Source organism: Peromyscus californicus, unplaced genomic scaffold (genome assembly GCF_007827085.1).
Source record: "Peromyscus californicus insignis strain IS unplaced genomic scaffold, ASM782708v3 Scaffold_3__1_contigs__length_106647218, whole genome shotgun sequence".
NCBI lineage: Eukaryota > Metazoa > Chordata > Mammalia > Rodentia > Cricetidae > Peromyscus > Peromyscus californicus.
In genome coordinates, this window is record NW_026294551.1 from 6,004,505 (window position 1) to 6,023,583 (window position 19,079).

The following is a 19,079-nucleotide window of genomic DNA, read 5'->3' on the forward strand; positions in this document are numbered from 1 at the left end:
TCAGGGCAGTGACATCATTTTCCAGACTGTGGACTCTTCAATTATGTGGCAGCTTCCAAGCTGGCAAGCTAAAGCCCTGGGGCCTGTTTTTGTAAATAAAGTTTTATTGACACAGGGCTGGCCCGAGTGTTTGTCATCCCTCACCCTCTCCCATTCCTTGGTGCTAAGGCTGAGTCAAGCAGTTGCTCCACAGACCACAAAAGCCTACAAAGCTTTCAGTCAGTTCAGATATAGCATACTCTGTTCTGTCCAGAAGAGTCACATGACTTCTCTGAAGTGAAGGAGGAAAGGGTGTGGGAACATGAGCAAAATATGTCACCGATTTCACAGACAACTAGGCTATTGGGCAACGGTGTAAACTCAAGATTGTTTGCTTATCTCTGAATCTGGGAGTTTATTATTAGCTAGTTAGTTAGATAGGTAGCTAGTTAACTTACTTTTCTTTTGGGGGGCGTGGTTTGAGACAGGGTTTCTCTGTGTAACAGCCCTGACTGTCCTGGAACTTGCTTTGTAGACCAGGCTGGCCTCGAACTCACAGATATCCATCTGCCTGTGCCTCCTGAGTGCTGGGACTAAAGGAGTGCACCACCATCACCCAGTTTAGTTGATTTATTTTAAGACAGTTTCTTATGTTATCTAGGCCTGCTTTGAACTTTGCTATGTAGCTGAGGGTATGTTTGAACTTCTGATCCTCCTGCTTCTGCCTTCCAAGTGCTAGGATTGCAGGTATATCCATTATGACCAGATACTGATTCACTTATTTCTGTTTATTTATTTGTTTGTTTGTTTTTCGAAACAGGGTTTCTCTATGTACCTTGGCTGTTCTGGAACTCAATCTGTAGACAAGGCTGGCCTCAAACTCACAGAGATCCACCTGCCTCTGCCTCCTGAGTGCTGGGATTAAAGGTATGTGCCACCACTGTCCAGTCAGAGTCTTGGTCTTTAGACCAGTCTGTTGTTCTGGTACTCATTATGTAAACCAAATTGGCCTCGAACTTTTGTCAGTCCTCCTGACCCAGTCTCATGAGTCCTGGGATTACAGTCATAAGGTTTATTGTTTTATTTGATTGTTTTTTTGCAGTGCTAGGTGTCTTAGTTATTGTTCTACTGCTGTGAAAAGACACCACGACCGAGGCAGCTTATAAAAGAGAGCATTGGGGGCTTGCTTACTTACAATTTCAGAGGGGGAGTCCACGGTAATCATGGCCGGGAGCAGGCAGGCAGCCAGCAGGCAGGCATTGTGCTGAAGTGGTAGCTGAGGTTTACATCTTATCCACAAGATGGAGGCCAAAAGAGAGTGTGATTGGGCCTGGTGTGGGCTTTGGAAACCTCAAAGTCCAACCCTAGTGACTTAATTCCTCAAAGAGGCCACACCCCTTAATTCTTCCTAAATAGTCTACCAACTAGGAACCAAATATTCCAATACATGAGCCTATGGGGCCATTCCCATTCAAACCACCACACTAGGATTAGAACCCAGTGCCCAGTTCTTGGTAGACAATCACTCCATCATTGAGCTGTATTTCATCCCCGTGCAGGGATTTTTTAAAATTTATTACTTGTTTTATTATTTTATTGCGTGTATGTACATATTCATGTGTGGGCTTGTGTGGGCATATGCATACGGGGGTCAAAGGTTTGGGTTTTGTTTTGTTTTGTTTTCAAGACAGGGTTTCTCTGTATAATAGTACTGGCTGTCCTGGAACTTGCTCTGTAGATCAGGCTGGCCTCCATCTCACAGAGATCCACCTGGCTCTGCTTCCAGAGTGCTGGGACTAAAGACGTGCGCCACTGTCACCTGGCTAACCACACTCCCCATGTAGCCTTGGCTGGTCTCAAACTTGCAATAATTTTCCTGCCTTTGTCTCCTGAGTACCTTTGTGAGTGATGTCACCCCTTGGCAGGTGGTCCTGGAGTGTGTGGGCCAGCCAAGTTCATGAAAGGAATTTAAACTGACCAGGACCTATTAGAAAAGAAAGAAATGTTAAAAGTTTCTGAAGGTACCAGACGGTGGTGGTGCATGCCTTTAATCCCAGCACTAGAGTCAGAGGCAGCAGATCTCTGAGTTCGAGGCCAGCCTGGGCTACAGAGCAAGATGCAGGACAGGCACCAAAACTACACAGAGAAACCCTGTCTCGGAAAAAAAATAAATAAATAAATAAGTTTTCAGTAACTCTCAAGGACATAAGAAGTAATCATGTGGTGAAGAGGGGAGCATGGGGAGGGGAAAAGGGGGCAGGAGAGAGATGGATTGTGGAAAAGGTGGCTCATGTCGATAATCCTGGCACTCAGGAGGATGAAGCAGGAGGATTGCCAAGAGTTCAAGGTTAGCCCGGGGTGTATGGCATGTTCCAGGCCAGCCTAGACTACAGATTAAACTATGTCTCAAAAAGGAAAAGAAAAGAAAAACAAAATCCTGGACCAGAGCTTGTTTAAGATAAAGCCCCTGGCTGTTTTATAGTTTGGTCGGAAGACCCTCCTGTCTTCAGGAACCGGGAACCTCCACAGAGAGCAAACGATGACATGCTGTTTCCTGACTCCAGGACAGCAGACCACACTGACTGGACCCAGCGTGAGGCTGTTAATAAACACAGGGCCAGGGTTTGGTCAAAAGAGGAAGGAAGTGCTTGCTGTGCACAGGAGCACTGGGTTGTGCACATCGCCAGTGGGAAACCCCGGGATGTGCCTCGTCACGTCAACATGTGTGCCAGGCTTGGCCAGGTCTTGTGGCCTGCCTTCCTTCCGGCAGCTTCTAGATCAGAACAAAGCCACCGACAGGGTTGTGTTTGGAGTCCAATCATCAGAAGGAACCGAGCAAAAACAACCCCCAAACCCCAGACCAAACCCAAATGGAAAGAACTGAGCAGTGAGGATGCTTGCTTGGCCTGGCAGATAACAGTTTCAAAAGCACAGGGTTCAGCCGGGCAGCAGTGGCTCATGCCTTTAATCCCAGCACTCGGGAGGCAGAGCCAGGCAGATCTCTGTGAGTTCGAGGCCAGCCTGGTCTACAGAGTGAGTTCCAGGACAGGCACCAAAACTACACGGAGAAACCCTGTCTCAAAAAACAAAAACAAAAACAAACAAACAAACAAAAAGCGTAGAGTTCAAATGGCATTTTAAGGTGGCTCCATTGCTTCTCTGGCAGAGCTCTTGGAGAAAGGTTTAAGACCAGGAGTCTGTGTGGTGATGGTGGTGCATACCTGGAATCCACCACTTGGTAGACTGAGGCTAGAGGATTTTAAGTTCCAGGCAGCAAGAGACTCAGTCACAAACAAAACAACCAAAAAAGCATTTTAAAAAGCCTTTCATGAAGCCAGGCAAGGGGATGCGTGACTGAGATCCCAGCACCTGGGACCTTCCATGAATCCTGAACCTGGGAGGCCAGGCAGGAAGGCCAGGAGTTCAAGGTCAGCTTAGGTGTGCTGGTTAGCTTCTCTGTCAAGTTGACAGGGCTAGAGTCACCTGAGGAGGGGCTCTCGATTGAGAAAATGGTCCATCAGGAAGCCTGTGGGGCACTCTCTTGATGGGTGATTCATGTGAGAGGGCCCAGCCCACTGTGGGTGGTGTCACCCCTGACAGGTGGTCCTGGGCTGTGTGAGAAAGCAGGCTGAGCATGGCACGGGGAGAGAGCCAGTAAGTGGTGTTCCTGCTCGGCGGCTTCTGCTTCAGCTCCTGCTTTGAGCTCCTGTCCTGGCTTCCCACCATGATGGACTGTGAGCTGCAAACTGAAACAAACCCTTTCCTCCTCAAATTGCTTTTAGTCATGGTGTTTAACACAGCAAGAGAAACCAAACTACAACACTTGGCTCCGTGAGGTCCTGTCTGAAAACAAAACAGATGGGAAGTCGGGCGCATGCCTTTCGTTCCTAGTACTTGGGAGACAGAGACAGGCAGATCTCTGTGAGTTCGAGGCCAGTCTGGACTACATGAATCCCTATCTCAAAATAACAACAACAGCATCAAAACAAAAACACAGGACTAAGATTCCAGAGCTTGCTTTTGTCAGTTTTCTGGTTTGTGTACCGTTGCCCTTATTTTTGAGAAGGGAGTCTCATTCTGTACCCCAGGCTGGACTATGTACCCCAACTGGTCTCAAATCCACGTTCTTTATCCTACCTCAGCTTCTACAGTGCTAGGGTTTCAGGTGTGACCAACTATGTTTGGCCCAGAACTTGGTTTTTAAATAAGAAGGGATGTCTAAATTCAAATACGGAAACACACTAGCAGCAAGTAGGTGAGTTAGAGGAAAGAGAAGAGCGTGGGGGTGAGGGTGGGGGGCTGGGGTTGGTTAGCCTACATCTCAGCACTTGAGAGGCTGAGGCAGGAGTATTGTGAGTCCACCATCAGCCTAACCTACTGCATGAGACTCTGCCTCTGAAAACCAAGGGGAAAAAAAAAACAAACAACAAACCCACCAGGGGCTAGCCTGATGATGATGTATCAGGGGGTTAGTCTGATGTGTTGGGGGCTAGCCTGATGTGTTGGGGGCTAGCCTGATGATGTGTTGGGGGCTAGCCTGATGATGTGTCAGGGGGCTAGCCTGATGTGTTGGGGGCTAACCTGATGTGTTGGGGGCTAGCCTGATCTATTGGGGGCTAGCCTGATGTGTTGGGGGCTAGCCTGATGTGTTGATTGACTCCATCATCCTACCTCCTGAGGAAACTGAGGCAGAAGGATCATTTGAGCCAGGAGTTTGAGGCTTGCCTAAACTAACTAGAGAGAGCCTGTCTCAGGGCCTAGAGAGATGGCTCAGTGGTTAAGAAAACTTGTCGCTCTTCCAGAAGGGCTGAATTCAGTTCCTAACACCTATGTTGGGCAGCTCACAACAACCTGTAATTCTAATTCCAGGGGATCCTCTGTAGGGGCTGCCTTCATGGGCACATACCCACGCACATGTAAATAAAAACTAAATCTTAAAACAAAAACAAAACCAGACCCTGTCTCAAGAAGGAGGGGGAATAGTGAACGTGGAGAGAGGCAAGGGTCACAAGGATGGTGAGACACAGTGAGTTTGCCTGAGTCACTGGAGGGCCGCTGGATAGGCTTCCCCTTTGAGGCTGGTAGGATTGGCCATGTGTGAGGGAGACCTGGCTGTGGACTCATGTGAACTTTAGGCGAGTTCCTGCTTCCTGTGCCTGGGTGAGCTGCAGCGTCTTCCTATGGGAAAGGGGAACAAAATGGGAACATGTCACCTATTCTTTTTGCTTTCAGAGGCTTGGGAACACCTACATCTAAGTACCAAGTGAGTTACACAGAATGTAATTCCTGCACGAGGCCTTCTGAGGAAGAAAAGCCAGCTGTGAGCTGTGGGCTCACAGGTGGTGTCATGGAGCAGGTGGGATCTGAGCTGAGGTAGGGTTCACCTTGACAGGCAGGTGTGGGAAGGGCACAAGGAAGGAGTTTTCCCAAACAATACCTGAGCAGGAACAGCAGGCTGTATTTGGGATTCGGGAGAAACAGAGGGAGGAACTTGCCTGAGGGTGAGTGTCTTACATGAAGTAAAGGAGAGCCACCGAAGCTGTTGGGTAAAACTATCCCAAGAAAACTCTTTGCAAACTTTTTTTTAGCCAGGCGGTGGTGGCGTACGCCTTTAATTCCAGCACTCGGGAGGCAGAGCCAGGCGAATCTCTGTGAGTTCGAGGCCAGCCTGGTCTACAGAGTGAGTTCCAGGAAAGGCGCAAAGCTACACAGAGAAACCCTGTCTCGGAAAACAAACAAACAAACATTTCTTAAAAAATTATTTTGGCCGGGTGGTGGTGGCCCAGGCCTTTAAGCCCAGCACTGGGAGGCAGGGGCCAGCCTGGTCTACAAAGCAAGTTCTAGGACAGGCTCCAAAGTTACTCAGAGAAACCCTGTCTCGAAAAAAAAATTTTTTTTTTTTGTATGGGAGTGTATTCTGGGATTAAAGCATGTGTCACTATGCCTGGACTTTGAGAATTCTTTTTTTGAGAGAGGGTCTCTCGTAGCTGACACTGGCCTGGGACTCCCTGTGTAGCCAAGGTTGACCTCGACTCCCCCTACTTTCTGCCTCCGCCTCCTGCGTGCTGGAATAACAGGTGTGGGCCGTGTCTTGCTCAGACTCCTTTTCGTACGTAGATTTCATCTTGAAATATAAAAGATAACCACAGATGACTAAGCAAATACTAAATACACACCTCATGGTGTGTGGGAGGGGCCTAAGGCTTCCAGCAGCACCTAGATGGTAAACACTAGCTCTGCTTATTGTCCTGTCCGGCTCTGCCCAGTCTTTGAAGGGCCCTAACCGGACAGTTATCACTTATATAAACAAGCAATTAGCTCAGGAGTAAACGTGTCATTGTAATGGACTGCTGGTCGGTCCGTCAGCAGTGGACTCTATGGACAGACTGCCAGTTACCCGATGCTCACCGGGTTCTTGGGGAGCCTGATGTCCTCACCCTTAGCGCTGGCTCACCGTCCCTTTTTTTTTCTGTTGCTCTTTGGTCTCTTTGCCTGGGAGGGGCTAGAGGACTGTGGGGGTTGGGTTGGTGGGTTAATGAGTTCACATACCGCAGCCCTGGCCTCCGCTCCAGTTTCAGAGGAAGGCTGTGAGATCTCCCTCCCCATGTCTCCTGAGTTCATGGGTGAGTGCATGCTCGCATGTGTATGAGCATGCAGGGGGAGCCTGTAAGTTGTCATTTCTCAGGCACTACCCACCCTGTTTTCTGAGGCAGTCTCTCGGTGGCACTTGGGACTTGCTGATTAGGCCAGGCTGGCTAGCTGGTCAGCCAGCCCCAGGATTTTCCTGCTCCCCCTCCCCCTCCTTAGCACTGGGATTGCAATCCTGTACTACTGTGTCTGCTTTTTAAATGTGGGTTCTGGGGATCAAAGTCAGGACCTCATGCTTATGGACAAGCACTTTACCAACTGAACTACCTCCCAGCTTCCCTTACCCTACATTTTTTTTTTTTAAGACTGAGCCACATGATATAGCCTAGGCTGGTCGGAAACTATATAGCCAAATATGACCTTGAACTCCTGATCCTTTTGCCTCTGCTTCGGAATAAACCTTTCCTCCCCTTATTCCTCCTTCTGTTTTTGAGACAGGATCTCAATATGTAGCCTAGGTTGGCCTTGAACTCAAAATCCTCCATATTCAGCTTCCTAAGTGCTGGGATCATTGGTGTGAATCACCACAACTGGAAGCAACATTGCTTTCTTTAGAAAATTATTTACTTATTTTTATTGATGTGTCTGTGTGTTCCTGCATGAGTTTAGGTGCATGTGAATGCAGGTAGGTGTCCGTTGAGGCCCAATGGTGTCAGATCTCCTGGAGCAGGAGTTACAGGTGGCTGAGAGCTGCCTTATGTGGGTGCTGGGGACCAAATCCAGATCCTCTGCCAGAGCAGCAAGGGCTCTTAACTGCTGAGCCATCTCTCCAGCCCCAAGAGTGGCTTCTTATTTCGATCTGAGCACAGGCATGGGGAAGTTCGTGGGAGTGGAGCACACTGCTTGTCAGGGGGAATTCGTGGGAGTGGAGTACACTGCTTGCCGGCACGGTGATGAGGACAGCTGGGCATAGACTCACACTTGGATTGGGTTTCTGAGCTCCTCCCTTGAGCTGACTGGTCCTCAGAGCTGAGCCTGACAAAGGATGAGGAGGGAAGCAGGCTAGCAAAGGCAGTACTGGAGACTCCTGGGTCCCGAGACACTGCTTGCTGTCACCTGGCTGTGGCTCTCATGGTCAGGACTGCCTCCCTAAGGTTCCTTCCAAGTTAGATGATCCAGCCAGAACAGGCATTTTGAAGAAACTCTAGGAGAGCCTGGGGGGCCTATGTAGTAGCTCTGACCTGAGCGAAGTAGGGGGAGGGAACAATGGAAGGTGGGGGGGGGATAGAAACACAGAAACACCCTGGAAGAAGGAGGAGAATTGGTTCTCACTTTCCCCCTTTGATCTTGTAAGCAACCGCAGTTGAGTATTTATTTTGCTAGAGGTCTGGGCTGTCACTACACTGCCTCCCCCAGACTCCAGCTTCTCTGGGTAAAGAGAGACAGATGCTGGGCTCCACGCCTGCCTGGTCTGTTTCCGTTGGAAGAGTGTGGAGGCAGATGAGTGGATTCTGAGCTGAAACTTTAGTAGCACATTCTTTGCTCATTAACTTTGCTGGGCAGAATGTGCAGCCCCAGGTGGGGTTAGACCCAAACCAAAATAAGCCAGTGCCAACAACCCTGGAAGCGAAGACAAAAGTGGACATGGAGTACAGAAACAAGCTTACAAGGTCTGGTATTTGATGGAAACCATCTGTCATGCCAATAAAGCCAAACAGAACGACTCCTAACTTCTCTTTGTTTTATTCTCTCTCTCTCTCTCTCTCTCTCTCTCTCTCTCTCTCTCTCTCTCTCTCTCTCTCTCTCTCTCTCTCTCTCTCGTGTGTGTGTGTGTGTGTGTGTGTGTGTGTGTGTGTGTGTGTGTGTGTGTGTGTGTTTCTCTGTCCCAGGGCATACATTACCTCTTTCCACCATGTAGGTTCTGGTGCTCAAACTTAGGGTGTTAGCCTTTACCAGCTCAGCCATCTCTCTGTCCATACCCTCCTCCATACACACATAGACTTTTTGGTTGAGATAGGGTTTCACTTGGTAGATCAGGTTGGCCTGAAACTCACTCTGTAGCTCAGGCTTTCCTTAAATTCCATAGAAACCTTGCCTCAGACTTCCAATTGTTAGATTCTAGACATGAACTACCATGTCCAGCTTTATTGATATTCACCCCTACTTTCTTTAGAGTAATCCTGAGCAGAAATAATATCTGAAGACCTTCTCTTTTCCAATGCCGGATGCCTGGGCGCCAGGCCAGCAACACAGCAAGGCACTGGAGGTTTCATGGGGACCATGATGCTAAGAGTGAGGTCTGTCCACCTTGGAGAAGCCTCCCTTACCTCTCACTAGTCCCTGCTACTCAGGCCTGTATAACACCATTGTCCGTTTTGCTCTTGACTGGAAAAGTGAGTCAAGTCATAGAGCCAACTGAGGTTTGCAGCCATTGGAACCGTTCTGTGTTGGAGGACCACCTGACAAGGACACTTGTAACAAAGATCAATTCATATCTGACCAGAGGCCACGTGGGATCCAGGTATAGGGTACATGTTTGTAATCCCAGTACTTGGGAGGCTGAGGCAGGATGATTTCTGCAAGTTCAATGCCAGTCTGAGCTACACGGCAAGAGGCAGCTTGCCTGTCTCAAAACTAATCAAACTAAAGAAGGGAGGGCCACTTGCTGTCACCCTGCTGTCCTGAAACGGTGTGCCTTGGTCAGAGGTCCCGAAGCCTTTGGGAACAGACTCCTGCCAGTGTTAGTACAGGCAGCTCATGGGAGCAAGATGTCCAACTATCTGCAGATGATACTACAAGTGTGAGTTGTGTGTGTTCGTGAGAGCACAGGGGCGTGTGTGTGCATGGGTAGGCCAGAGAATAACCCCAGTGTACTCTCAGGAACACTGTCCACCGATGACAGATACTGTTTCAAGGGAGGACAGTGTTCCTGAGAGTACACTGGGGTTGAACAGCATCTCTCATTGGTCTGGAGTGCATCGTACAGGTTAGGCTAGTGGGCTAGTTATCTAGGAATCCTCCAGTCACTTGCTCCCGGTACTAGACAGTCACTTGCCACCATGCCGGGCATTTTTATGTGGGTTCTGGGAATCAAATTCATGTGCTAGCTTTGGAGGCAAGTACTCTACTAACTATATTGTCTCCCCAGCCCGATGTGGGCTGAAGCCAATCCCCAAGAAAGCGATCAGAGCATGTGTGTTGCTGAACAGATCCTGGCTTTGAGAGACATCTGTGTTTCTTCAGAGGGACCCAGCCCCTCATCTTCTGGCCCAGTGGCAGGGTCCTGTGTGAACTCCTAACAGACCCCCTGAGGCATCAGTTGCCTCCCTGGCCTGCTGCCTAGGGAATGCTGTGCTCCAGGGCAGTATTTGCAGCTCTGGCCTGCAGGCTCCCTCCCTGTTCTTCCTGTTGGGAGGACGACTGGAATGAGCACATGTGGTGTTGAGTGTGGAAAAAGCACATCTGGGTTGAAACCAGGACAGCCAAAAGGAAGAAGATGGAAAGCTCAGGACAGGAACTAGCTGTCCTGGCTTCACTTGTCCTATGCGTCCACGGTCTTCTTCCTTCCCTCCACTGACTGAGAAGGGTTTGGACCTGATGGACTTCTGGGCTTTTACTTCTGTCTTCCATGGATGTTTAAAGGAATCCCGAGACCCTGGAAGGCTGGATTCTCTCAAGGGATGGTGAAGAATGGGTATTTACATAAATGAGGCCAGATGCTTGGGATTCACACATAATTTTCCTACATAGAGTTTGACCCTCCCTGGACCAGGTTTTCAAGTTAAAAGCATTTTTATAGCTCACTTGATAGCAGCCACTTCTGGATTTTTCCTCTCCTCTGAGTCTTCTCCCTCAGGCATTCTCCTTGGCCCAGATCTCCAGTGACTGAACAGAACAGAGCTAAGGAAGGTCCAGGGAGAAACACAGGCCTCCTCAGCTCCAGCCCAGGCTCCTTGGAGAGATTAGCCAATTACCTCACCTTTGTCCCAGGCACTGACTGAGGCTCCTTCCAGAACTGTATCAGTGCAGTTAGATTGTAGACTAGAATTCAAACTCAAGTCACAGAAACTCTTGTTGATCCAGACCTTTCTCCAAAGTAGCTGTCCCTTTCTTATGTTTACATTTCTATGCATGAATAAATTATGTTATATTTACATGTATAAATAAATCTAAAAAATTTCTTTGTCTGTTCTAGTCCACCCCTGCCTGCTTGGAACCTAAACAGGGATTCATTCCCATCTTCCTTTTTTTTCAAGACAGGATTTCACTGTGTATCCCGAGCTGTTCTAGAACTAATTTTGCAGACCAGGCTGGCCTCAAACTCACAGATATTCCCCTGCCTCTGCCTCCCAAGTGCTGAGATTAAAGCCGTGCACCACTGGCCCTGGCCCTGTATGAGTGTTTTGCTTGAATGTATGTTTGTGCACAGTGTACAGTGCCTGGTGCCCAAGGTCAAAAGAGGGCATCAGATCCCCTGGAACTGGAGTTACAGCCGGTAATGAGGCACTGTGTGGGTGCTAGGAATCAAACCTAGGTCCTTTGTAAGAACAAGAAGATGAGCCATCTCTCCAGAGTCCCAGACAGAGGATCTTGTAATCAACAGTACTGAGGTGGACAGCACAGTGAGACCCCCATCTCAAAAAAAATTGAAATGTTGCTTTTGTTTGTTTTTCTGTCTGTGGTTTTCGTTGTTTTGTACGAGGCAAGGTTTCACATAGCCCACGCTAGCCTTGAACTCACTATGCAGGAGTTCCCAATCCTCCTTTCTCCATCTCCCAAAAGGTGGAACCACATGGTTCTAGATTCCCTAGTACTGTACTGGCACCTGCAAGGAAAAATCTGTGTGTAGAGAAATGAATATGGCTCCAGTTCCCTCCCTAAGGCGCGTTTGGAAGCCTAGTGGTGAGGGCCAGAGGCTGCAGGGAAAGCTCCAAACTCTGCCATGGAGCCTTTGGACCTGGATGAGGGTGTCTGGAGCAGGGATTGGCCTCCCTCAGTATCAGCCAATATGAATGATAGGAATGGGTTCCTGTCATCCAGGAGACCTTGGAGAAAACCAAGGCAATTGTTCATATGTAACTTCAGCACAGAGTCAGTTGGTTACTACTAAAAATGAATGAAAATGCAAAATACACTTGGGAGGCAGAGGCAGGGGAACCAGAAATTCACGGCCAGCCTTGATAACTAGAAGTTATGGGGTGAGCCAAATGATGGTGGCACAGGCCTAATTTAATCCCAGTACTCGGGAGGCAGAGGCAGGCGGATATCTGTGAGTTTGAGGACAGTCTGGTCTACAAAGTGAGTTCCAGGACAGCCAGGGCTGTTACATAGAGAAAACTTGTCTCAACAAAACAAAACAAAAAGATCTGGGTCAGCAAGAACTACATGAAATCTGGTCTCAAAAAGGGGGGCACAGGCGGCAGGGTAAAGGTGTCTGCCAATCATAATGAACTGAGTTCTATCCCTCAAACCCACACAACTGAAGGAGAGGAAAGGCTTCTGTAAGTTGTCCTTTGATCTCTGAAATCATCTGGTGTCACAGGAGACCCCCCCACAACACATAAATAAAATAAAATGTAACAACAACAACAAAAAACTTAAACCATACTTCCCTTGCAAACTCCATAACACCCACCCCACCCACCCACCCACACCCACCCACCCACCCACACCCACCCACACACACACACACACACACTACGACCAGGAGGCAGCTAGATCTACAACACAGCTTCACAAACCTAAACAAGGAAACAGTCACCCCAAACTACTCTGTATGTTGCTGAAAGTTGACGTCATGCTGAAACAGGTCAAATTCTAGCTGATCAGTCTCCCCTCCAGGGAAACAACAAAAACATAAACAACAACAAAAAAACCCGAAACCCCATCAAACCCACAAATACAGAGATGTCTGTAATTAACTGAGCAATGACATCTTCTGCCTGCCCAAGCTTCTCACTGGTGCGTGCGTGCGTGTGTGTGTGTGTACACGAAGCCCTAGGTCTGCTCTACTGGATCTCCTTTTTGTTTGGGAACCCATACGCCACACATAGGTCTTTCCAAAGTCTCCAAAGAACAGTTCAAAAGGGATAGACTGAAAGTGACTATCTTGACTTGATGCTCTACCAATTCAAACCCTAAAGGCTGTCAGAGCTGTCCAGGGGAAGGGGGCACAAACAGCTTGTACAGAGGGGTGACCACATCTTAGCGGGTCGCCCAGCATCCCCTATGGAGTCTTGCTGACAATTTGGGACGTGGGGTTGGCAGAGCACTTTGGGGGTTCTGGCGGCAGGGGCATGAGGGATGTGGATGCTTCCCGTTGGGGGTCTGCCCTCGACTGATGCGGAGGAGGTGGGGCCCTGGCTGCCAGGGCGGGGCAGCTCGCTTTGGGATCCGGGGACAAAGGCGCTCGAGCTCGAGGCAGGCCTCCCCGGAGCCGCGGGGGAGGCGCTCCCAGCTCGGTGATCCAACCGGGACACTACTCGGGTCTGGAGGGGACCACGCTTCTTCTGCCCGACGCACCCGGGGCCTCTCAGCCACAGCGGGGCAGCCCCGGGAGACCCAGATGCTCGCCCGTCGCCGCCGCTCAGCCCCGGGTCGCGTCCGCGCCGCAGCCTCCGCGCGAAGCACGCGCCGCCGGCTCCCACCGCAGCTCGCTTCCCATTGGCTGGCCGGCCCGCGGGCGCTCCCGCCCCGCCGCCCCATTGGCTGAGGCCGCCGCGGTCTCCCCCCCCCCGCGCGCGCCTGCCGCCGCTGACATCACGCGGCCTGAGGCGGCGGCGCCCCCCCCCCCCCACCCCGGCTCAGCCCCGCAGCCCCCCTCCGGCAGAGGCGCCGCCGCGGTACCCGGCGGAGAATGGTGCGCGCCCTGCAGGCCGCTCCCCGCCGCCTCAGCCGCAGCGCCTCCGCCGCCGAGCGGGCCGCGGCGGGCCGCCGACCCCCGCATCGGGCGTGCGGCCGGCCGGCGCGCTGAGGCGCGGAGACCGTCGCCGGGCGCCGCCGAGGTCGCAGCGGCCATGGGGGGCCCTAACGAGCCGGCAGCACGCGGGCGTGGAGGAGGTGGACATCCCGTCCAATTCCGTGTACCGCTACCCGCCCAAGTCCGGTGAGGGCCGCGCGCGCGCCGCGGGCCGGGCGGAGGGGAGGCCGCGCGTCGGATGCTGCGGGCGAGCGACGCGGCGGTCCGGGCGGCCCCGAGCCGGCCTCGGAGCGGGGGAGGTCTTCCGGATGCAGGGCGTGGGGTGCCCCTCATCGCGGGTCCCTGCGACGCCGTGCAGAGGGCTGCAGGTGCCTGCGGGGTCATCGAGGTCACCCCTCCGCCGGGGACGAGAGCGACCCTCGGTGGTAATCTGCTCTGCGACAGGGACGCGCGCCTCCCGGGATGCGGCGTTGCAGGGGCTGCGGCTTTGGAGAGGCGTCCCTGACAGGCACCTGTGCCAGGTGTTGACCCCGGCCTGCCTCGTCCTGGCCTCTGGGATGGTTGGGAGTGGGTTTCTGCTGGCGTGGGGTGGCGGGGAGAACGAACTTGCTCATGCAGTCCTTAGCTTTTCCGCAGGCTGTCAGAGGAAAACTAAGTGAGCAGAAATGATGGGAATCTGACAGAGTCACTTGGATCGCCCCTTTGCTGGTTTCTGGCAACGGGATGCCTGGGGACAGGGCAATAGTATTTTTTCAGACGCATGCCGTAGCTCGGAAAAGTAAATGCCTCCATCCTCTGCATCAGCATTCGCAGGACAGTTTTGACAGCCGAGGAGAGAGAATGCCAAAGTAGTCGAATTGAGTGGAGGGCAGCCGCTGAGCTGCTGGCGAATGACCCGGCTATCTGTCCCTTTATTATTATTATTATTATTATTATTACTATTTTTATTTGCTGTTCTCAAGACCCCTGGGGACCCATGTCTACCGCCTTCCCTCTGTCTTGAGGACCTGATGAGGATTTTGATGATAGCAGAGTGAGGTGTTAGAATTGGAGAGGATCCCATCTTCCTTTTGGTAGAATAAAGACATGCTAATGAGTCGAGCTGGTTTCTCAGCAGTACATCCAGTTTCTGCCAGGTGGAAGCTGGGACCAGACAATGAACCTGCCTCCCTGCAGTGTGTACCAGCAGCTCTGTGTCTCCTTTGTGCCAGAGAACAAGCCCTACAGTAAGAACTGTTTTAGACAGGCCGGAGATAAAGCTGCGGATCCCTAGTGTTTTAATAAAGCTCTTGCTAATTATGACTGTATGGTTACTTTTATCTATTAAAAATGCATCGTAACACTCTAGAGGCCGAGGCAGGAGGATTATTAAGTTTGGGGTCAGCCTGAGCCACACAGTGAGACTGTCTCAAACGAAATAAAATCAATACAACAGCCACAAAAAGGGAAGTGTAAATAGCCCCTCTTCCCGGTGGTAGGGCTACAAATACGATCCCTTACACCTGACTGGCATTTTGTTTCTTAAAACCAAAAATATGCAGCAGCAGTGTGTGTGTGTGTGTGTGTGTGTGTGTGTGTGTGTGTGTGTGTGTGTTTTCTGTCTAAGTCACTCAGCTTTTATTGATCAGAATATGGATCATGTTTTGCTGACCTTGGAGTTTTATAGGGTTTGCTGCCTTGGGAGAAAATTTACCCTTCCTTCTCCACATATGGGAATTAATAATGGTAGATGTCTGAAAGGGTGTTCCCAAAGGCAATAAGAGAATAATGGGCCAAACTAAAACCTTTTTTGGGAGATGGGAACTTGTTTTTGAGACAGGGTCTCACACTGTAGGTCAGGCTGGCTGGCAACTCCGTATGTAGCCTTGGTGAGCCACAAATCTGAGGCAGGCCTCTGGCCTTAGCCTCCCCTTCCCAAACACTGGGATTACAAGCATGCATGAGTCACAGCACGTACCTCCATAGCCTTTTTCAAGTAAACACATTTGGTATTTAACAGTCCAAAATAATGCTCCCCGATCTACCAATCTTTCAAAAGTTTTACCTCATTCTAACTCATTTTTATCTATTGCTTTTCATTGTTATTTTGAAACAGGGTCTTATTTAGCACAGGCTGCGTCAGACTGACTTGTAGCTAAGGATGACCTTGAACTTCTGGTCCTGTCAAATACTGGGACCATATGAATTTACTTCCAAGCTGAGTATATTTTGTTTGAACTCAGGATTTCTTTTCTTTTCCTTTTTATTTATTTTTTTTTTTAAAGATTTATTTATTATGTATACAGCATATGTGACTGCAGGCCAGAAGAGGGCACCAGATCTCATTACAGGTGGTTGTGAGCCACCATGTGGTTGCTGGGAATTGAACTCAGGACCTCTGGAAGAGCAGTCAGTGCTCTTAACCTCTGAGCCATCTCTCCAGCCCCCTTCTTTTCTTTTTAATTAACTAATCAGTTACTAATTTTTTTTTTCGAGACAGGGTTTCTCTGTGTAGTTTCGGTGCCTGTCCTAGATCTCGTTCTGTAGACCAGGCTGGCCTCAAACTCACAGAGATCCTCCTGCCTCTGTCTCCCAGGTGCTGGGATTAAAGGCGTGCACCACCACTGCCCCGCTAATTTTTTAAATTTCATGTGCATTGGTGTTTTGCCATGGGTGTTGGGTCCCCTGGAACTGTAGTTACAGACAGTGAACTGCCATGTAGGTGCTGGGATTTGAACCCCGATCGTCCTGACAGCAGTTAGCGCTCTTAACCACTGAACCATCTCCAGCCCTGAACCCAGGATTTCTTACTGCTAGGTGAACATTCTTACTAATTAAACTATACCCCCACCTAGACACACGGAAGTGTTTTGTTGTTTTTGAACAGTCTTTCTGTGCATTCCTGGTTGGCTTTAATTTTTTCTGCTTGCTTTCTTCCTCCTTTCCTTTTGTTTAGATAGGATTCAGTGTGTAGCCCTGGCTGGCCTGGAGCTCACTATGTAGACCAGGATGGCCTTGAACTCAGAGACTGTGTATCTCTTCCTCAGGTGCTGGGATTAAAGACATTCACGACCACATCAAGTTCTTCTTTCTTCTTTTTCTTTTTTGAGACAGGGCCCTGCTCTGTAGTATATGTTAACTTCAAAGTGTCCGTCCTGCCTCAGCCTCTTGAGTACCACGACTTGCTCGGCCTAAGGCCTAAAACAAACAAACAAACAAATTCTATCCCCTTTGAGATAGTGTCTCATACAACCCAGGCTTGCTTTAAACACATTATATAGCCAAGGAAACTTGAACTTCTTTTTTTTTCCCCTGGTTTTTCGAGACAGGGTTTCTCTGTGTAGCTTTCGAGCCTTTCCTGGAACTCACTCTGTAGCCCAGGCTGGCCTCGAACTCACAGAGATCCACCTGCCTCTGCCTCCCGAGTGCTGGGACTAAAGGCGTGCGCCACCGCCCGGCTTGGAACCTTGAACTTCTGATTCTCTTACTTCCACCTCTCACGTACTTGAATTACAGATATGCACTACCGCCCGCTCCTAGTTCCTTAGTCTCCTCAGTGCTAAGACTGCAGGTACGCGACAACATACCTGTGATTTTGGACTAATATTTTGTTGTTGTTTTGGTAGTACTGGAGAGCAACCAGGACCTTGTGAATGCTAGCTAAGTGTTCTGCTAGTGAGTTATATTGTTCGACAGCTCTAGTCTATTTGACTTTAATATCTATTATGTCCTTGTATTTTACTTCACATCCCCCAAATCCTTCACAGCAGTATTTAGACTAGTATTTGGAAGACTATTGGATAGTATCACCTAGGCAAGTTGACATAGACAATGTAAATATGGTGTCTTCCTCTTTAAAAGAATTGGTTTTTTTTTTTTTTTTTTTATTGTAATCAGAGGCTTTTCTCTGTTCTGCAGCTGTTTTCCAAATAATCACTCAGAGGTTTATATTAATTATAAATGCTTGGCCAGTAGCTCAGGCTTATTACTAACTAGCTCTTACACTTAAATTATCCCATAGTTCTTATCTAATGTTTAGCCATGTGGCTTGGTACCTTTTCTCAGTACGACATTCTCATCTTGCTTCCTCTGTGTCTGGCTGGCGACTCCTGACTCCACCCTTCTCCTTCCTAGCATTCTCAGTATGGATTTCCCGCCTAACTTCCTGCCCAGCTACCAGCCTATTAGTTCTTTATTAACTAATGAGGGGAACACATATTCACAGCATACAGAAGGATCATCTTACTGCATTTTATTGTAGGTTTTTTTGAGACAAGGTTTCCCTGTGTAGCCCTGGCTGTCTTGTAACTTGATCTGTAGAGCAGGCTGACTTTGAACTCAGAAATCTGCCTGTTGCTGCCTGCCATCCAGCTTATTTTACTTTTTATTATGTGCTTGTGTGTGTGCGGGGGTAGGGGGTATGGCTGTGTGAGTATGTGTGGCTGCACAGGCATTGGATCCTACTTGAAGCTGGAGTTACAGGCAAGTAGGCCATTGTGAGCTACCCAGTGTGGGTGCTGGGAACTGAACCTGGGTCCTCTGCAAGAGCAGTATGGGCCCTTAACGAATGAGTATCTCTCTTCAGTTCCTGGCTTCCTCTTTTAATCTTTTCTTTCTTTTTTTTTTTTTTGTTGTTGATTCAAAATCTTACTATATTGATCAGAACTGTTAATCCCCCTGCCTCAGGCTCTAAAGTAATGAGGATTATAGGTGTATTATTGTGCTTGTCTATTTTAATTATTTTTGCTGAGCTGGAATTTTTAGTTGTTGCAAGAGTACTGGAACACAAAAAATTTAATAACTAAGCATGTCTTCAAAAATCACTGTATAAGCCGGGCTGTAGTAGTGCATGCCTTTAGTCCCAGCACTCGGGAGGCAGAGCCAGGTGGAACTCTGTGAGTTCAAGGCCAGCCAGGTCTACAGAGTGAGATCCAGGACAGGCACCAAAACTACACAGAGAAACCCTGTCTCGAAAAACAAAAAACAAACAAACAAACAAAAATCACTATTTAAAAACTACACTTCTAGCCGGGCGGTGGTGGCGCACGCCTTTAATCCCAGCACTCGGGAGGCAGAGCCAGGCGGATCTCTGTGAGTTCGAGGCCAGCCTGGGCTACCAAGTGAGTTCCAGGAAAAGGCGCAAAGCTACACAGAGAAACCCTGTCTCGAAAAACCAAAAAAAAAAAAAAAAAAAAAAAACAAACTACACTTCTTCCAAAAGTTCACCGCTAATCGTTTAGTGTCAGAGGTACATGTACAAATATAAGCATGCAGACTATAGAGTGACCAAGCAGGCTATGTCCTGTTAGTGTAGTGTGAGCTGTTTCATATACGATGTCAGTCATTGTTAATATGCCACACTAATAGAATACACTATAAAAACTACCTGATTGTATTAGTAGATTCAGACAAAACATTTGCTAGAACATCCACTCATCTATGATTTAACAACACAGCCATGTGGTGGTGGCGCACACCTTTAGTCCCAGTACTCAGGAGGCAGGCAGATCTCTGAGTTCCAGACCAGCCATCTCTACAGAGCAAGTTCCAGGACAGCCAGGGCTACACAGAGAAACCTGCACATCAAACAAACAAACAAACAAAAAACAAATAA

General features: G+C 49.1%; 1 protein-coding gene across 1 annotated transcript in view; it reads left to right on the forward strand.

Moving 5' to 3' along the window:
- Positions 1–12,870: 12,870 nt before the first annotated feature.
- Rnf157 (ring finger protein 157) overlaps positions 12,871–19,079 on the forward strand; it is a 74,636-nt gene continuing 68,427 nt past the window's right edge. The window contains exons 1-2 of the mRNA XM_052756209.1: positions 12,871–13,028; positions 13,104–13,672. Of these exons, the coding sequence (XP_052612169.1) occupies positions 12,871–13,028; positions 13,104–13,672 (727 nt within the window). The remainder of the gene's footprint in view (positions 13,029–13,103; positions 13,673–19,079) is intronic.